The 5,336-nt window shown below is 38.4% G+C and overlaps 1 protein-coding gene across 4 annotated transcripts in view; it reads right to left on the reverse strand.

Moving 5' to 3' along the window:
• LIN7A (lin-7 homolog A, crumbs cell polarity complex component) overlaps positions 1 to 5,336 on the reverse strand; it is a 140,992-nt gene that overhangs the window by 101,059 nt on the left and 34,597 nt on the right. For all 4 annotated transcript variants that reach the window (XR_011534826.1, XR_011534827.1, XM_070600616.1 and 1 more), the window contains exon 2: positions 416 to 534. Coding sequence is in view for 1 of the 4 variants with exons in the window: in XM_070600616.1 (XP_070456717.1) it covers positions 416 to 534 (119 nt within the window). In the remaining 3 variants the exon portion in view is untranslated. The remainder of the gene's footprint in view (positions 1 to 415; positions 535 to 5,336) is intronic.

Below are 5,336 nucleotides of genomic sequence, written 5' to 3' on the forward strand. Positions count from 1 at the left end.
CTTTGGTCAGTAGGAGGTTACTCTTTCAGATTTAGCTGTGAAAGATTTAGCTGAGTGTTCTTTCAAGAAATGCTCAGCCCTCACTAATTATGACTATGTCTAACTGAATTTCCAGATGACTTCATGTAACCACTAAATAGTTTAGACTACATGTAACAGTCACCTGCTGAGGCGGTCACTTCCTTGGTACCATAAGATCAACATTTGGTTTTATATGAAAGTGTCAATCCTGACTGGATCTAATTTAAGAATTTAGCAAGCTAAATTATATTTTATCATCTGTCCAAGGAGCTAAAAACAGAAAGCTAAGATGTAGCTCCAAACTTAATCATTTCAACTGTTTGTGTGGAAAAGACGTGTTTTCTACTCAGAAGACATACGGCCGAATATAGTTATTAAAATCTTGGTGTCATACCTCTCGAATAGCAGTACAAAACTCACTCTGAAGAACTTTTTTGAGGGATTGTAGCTTGTGCACTGGTACTTCTCCAGATTCCTGAAGTTTTTCCAGTAATTCAATTGCTCTGGCAACATCTGAATGAAAAAAATCAAAACGGAGAGATCTAGAGTCAACTGTATCTCATCAGCACAGTAACATCATTCCAGTAGAATGGTGACAATTAAAAGGAGGTGCAATTAATTGCAAAATCAGAATTTACAATTCATAGCTTATTGATCTCATCTTTTGGCAAAAGGGCATTTTAATCTGTTCCACACGATATGTCACTTAATACATCTTTGAAGGCATTTCATGTATGTTATTTCTGTCACACAAATCAGGTTGAGTATTCTTTCAGGAAAGGAGACCAGGGAACATGTCTTTTATTTATTCTGATACCCCAATAACCAAATGAGTCCTGTCAATTTCACCTCTGAGATGCCTTTTTCAACTTGACTTTCCCAGACCACATGTATCACATCTGCAACTTTACATTTATTGATATGATGATTTGATTAATATACATCTCCTCCATTTGTCTGTAAACTCCTTGAGGGTAGGAACTTCTCTAGTGTGGTCAGTACTCCATCCCCAGAGTCCAGAATAATACAGTGAATAAATATTTGATGAATTAATTAATTACTTAATAAGATCTCTCCATTTCACTGCCATTGCATTATTCCAGGCCCTCATCATCATCTCTCCTCTGTCAAAATGTCCCCTTGCCTCTTCATATAATCCTAAGCAAAGTTATCTTCCTAAAATAAAATCTGATCATGTACCCATCTGCCAGCTTCGAGGACAGTACCAAACAAAAGAGTTTTCGATAGCAATTAATTTAAATGCTTCTCTTTCACTTGACAATATCAAAGGTTAATGTATCAAGAAACATAGTCTGTTATTACCACAGCTTTAAAATTCCCAGGATGGTTTTGCATTTTCAAGAGAAAGTAATATGATGAAAGGTCATTTTAAAAATACTCATAGTGATCTCTTCTACCTCTGTCACTGTAGTCAATAACTCAATGATAAGTTACTTAGGCATTTATGTATAGGATAGAGATTTTTAATTCCTAAGTGATTAGCTCCAGAAAGTATCCTCTATCCCTGCCATCAGATTATAAATTCATTCATCCATCCATCCATTCACTCACTAATCTGTGTTCTGTTAGACCCAGCACTAAGCGTAATAAAAAGAATAAGATGCTTCCTTTCGGAACTCACGGAACTCACAATAAAATGAGAAAGGAATATAACAGCATAGCTACCTGTAATAAAATTGTTTCCATCTCAGAATTCGAGTGGAGTTGGCATAGGTGTATGTATCTAACCAAAGAACACAACCAGTAAGTGATTTTAATGGAGACTCTCCCTTGAACTATTGCCAACTGATAGCGAATTGTGGCCCAAAGAAACATAAGTCGTGAAATCAATATGACACTGTCAGTTTCAAAAGACTGTCCTTTTGTACGGAAACCAGAAGTCAACATAGTCAAGTGAACAATACCAGCCACATCAGCAGTCAGTAAGGTACCAAACTAAGAATTTTATGCATTTATAACTGCATGAAAGACTCTATCTGTGTATCCACTGGTACATGGAAATCTCCACGTGTTTAAAAATGAGCTCATTATTTTTTTTTCCCTGAAACTAGCTCTTGTGGTTCTGTATTCCTTATTTCCATTAATAGCATCCCCACCCAGCCTGTCTTCCAAGCTAGAGCATAGTATCATCTTTCACATTCACCCCCACATGCAATTAGTCAGCAAGTGCTCAGATTTTATCTCAGAAATGCCTTTTGAATGGAGCCCTTTGCTTCATTATTTCAGGGAAGACTTTATTATTTTTCACCTGTAGTACTGGAACATCTCCTAACTGTCTTTGAACCAATCTTTTCTTTTTCAGTCCATCCTCCACACTGCTCCCAGAGAGAAGGTCCTGAATGATAAACCTCATTATTATACTTCCCCACGTAAAACCTTATCTGGCTTCCTACTGCCTACAGGGTGAAGTTCAGACCCCATAGGGTTACTTACAAAGCTTTTAACAACCGACCTTTCGTGATTCATCTTTAGAAACCTCCTCCTGCCCATCTTATCTTTGGCCATCCAAAATGTTTGCTATTCTAGGACATGGCACAAAATTGCATGCTTCTATGGCTTTGCACGTATCATCCCCTGTTCCTGGGATGCAATTAATTCATTCATCCAGTAGTGCCAGGCACTGTGCTGTGCAACAAAGTGGGCACGTGCTATTAAAGAAGCACTATAGGCTAGCACACAGATGTATAATAAAGACATTTAACACCATTCAGGAGGTCAGGAAGAACCTCTTTGTGGAAGTAACAACTAAGCAGAGTCCCAGGTAGGAGGTACAGGAGGGGAAAAGAGGAAGAATGTTCCATGCAAATAAATGCACATTGAAGTCTTGTCAAGAGAGTGGGGGGCATTCAAAGAACTGAAAGGAGTTCAGTATGGCTGAAGTTGAAACCCAGGCAAAAGTAGCAAGAGCTGCAGTAGAGAGAAATCATATCATGGAGGGTGTCTTAGGTCATGGAAGGAAGACTTGGCTTAAATAGCGTCTCCTTAGACATGTAAGGCAGATTTAGTTGCTAATGTATCTGTGTTCCCACAGTTCTTTGTTCATGCATCCATTGTAATAATTACTACTCTTTGCTATACCTCTGTTTGCATGTAGATCTCCCTCCTTCACCCTCGGAAATCTAGAAGCTTCTTGAGGTGTCAGAAACAGTATGTTATTTGCCGTTGTATCCATAGTTCAATACAAAGCACTTGACAAATATTAGGTGTTTAATATATATTTGTTGAATGAATGATAGATTAATTAACGGGACTGGCTAGAAAGGCAGGGGTTATGTCTAGGTGGACATATAACTTCTCATGAGACTAGACTTCCAGATCACTATCAGCCTTGGTCAAGACTTGCTTGGGTCTGGTGTTGGGGCAGGAGGCAAGCCCGACTGAGTAGGCTAAAGGGTATTTAGTGACTACACTGAAAGAAGTTCAGAAAAGCTGAAAGTGACTGACTATTCAAGAGTTCTCAACCTGGGCTGCACTTTAAAATTACCTGGGGTACAATTAAAAGTTATTTATTTACTTCCCCTCCACCAGTTTTCTTGAGATGTAATTGACATATAACATTATATTAGTTTAAGGTATATAGCCAAAAGTTTACCACAATAAATTATTAACACCTGAGACTCATCCCAAATGAATGAAACCAGAATATCCACAACAGTGGTTCTCAACCTTGGCTGTAGACTGGAATCACGTGGGGAGCTTTAAAAACTACAGACACCTGGGTCCCACTGCAGAGATTCTGATGTGATTGGCACAGGGAGGGGCCTGGGCATGGGGCTTTTTAAAGCCCTCCAGGTGATGCTGAGGCACAGCCAAGGTTGAGAATCACTGGTCGAGCCGGCATGAGTATTTTTCCAGCCTTATGTTATTTGAATGTTCAGCCAGGGTTGAGAAATTGATGGTTCTAAAACATGAATGTGCCTAAGAATCAGCTGGGGGAACGTATCAAAATGCAGGTTCCTGACCCTGCCCGCACCCCAACTTGAGAGACGTTGATTCAGGAGATGTGAGGATGAGGCCCAGGAATTTTCCTCTTAAAGGAATGCTTCAAGTGATTCTGAAGTTGTTGGTTCACAGACCCCATTTCAGGAGAACATAAACAAAATGACCTTTCAGGAGTCTTTCAGCCCCAGCATTCCTGGAACTCTTGCATTTTCTATTTTTCTTCTTCTTTTCTTCTTTTAATCATCAACGGGATTTTATTCAGTTATTAACACATCTACAAAATAATTCTTTATGACTTAGGAAACTGTTTGCAATGCAATTTTAATTGAAAAAAGAATATAAAATTGCCAGGTAAAACTTCATACTAAAAAGCTTATTAATTAATACAATAAGGGTGATGGAATTATGGGTGTTTTTCCCATTATGTTAGCGGGGAGGAGAGTGGGCAAAATAGGTGAAGGTGATTAAGGACACCACCTTCCAGTTATAAAGCAAATAAGTCACAGGGATGTAATATACAGTATAGGGAATGTAGTCAATAATATGGTAATAACTTCGTATAGTGACAGATGGTTACTAGATTTACGGTGGTGATCATTTTGTAATGTATACAAATGTTGAATCACTGTTGTACATCTGAAACTAATATAATATTGTATGTCATTATACTTCAATAAAAAAAATAAAAACTGTTGATTTTTTTCTATTATTCTTTGATACCCTGTGTAACAGGATACTGAATGGGATTCTTCCAGGAGTCTCGGAATTACTATTAAAATTCCAGGAATGAAAGTAATTAGTGTTAAGTACCAGCCCCATTCTGAAACAGTGTTCCATAGCAAAGGCTGCTCATTAGAATCACCTGTGGAGTTTTTAAACTAGCCTGCTTCCCCAGACCAATTAAATCAAAATCTCTAAGAGTAGAATCCACTCTTTTTCTTTTTTGTTTTTTAGGCTTCCAGATGATTTCTCTGACTGACCATCCAAGTTTGAGAAATATTGTTCAAAAAAGGGCCAGCAAGGAAACCAGACATCCTTCCATTAAGACTTCTTAAATGCTTGGCTAGCCCTCTTACATTACACCATAGCCTCTTCCGTTCCTTATTAAGAGGTTATTGTGAGATAAAAGAAAATTCATGGAGCATTGTTAAGTCATTAACTTCGGACAGAATTCTAAGTCTTTTGTTTCCCTTCCATTAACTAAGTAAGGAGAGTTCCAATAGAATCAATTGTAGCCATTGGGAGTGCCTGCAAAGGGAGACTAGAATCTCTTTCCTGGTTACACAGGCAACAGACTTGGTGATCTGCCTGCCCTCGGTGACTATCTGATCAGAGGGAGAGAAGTGGAAAGA

This window comes from Equus przewalskii, chromosome 29 (assembly GCF_037783145.1).
Source record: "Equus przewalskii isolate Varuska chromosome 29, EquPr2, whole genome shotgun sequence".
Taxonomy (NCBI): domain Eukaryota; kingdom Metazoa; phylum Chordata; class Mammalia; order Perissodactyla; family Equidae; genus Equus; species Equus przewalskii.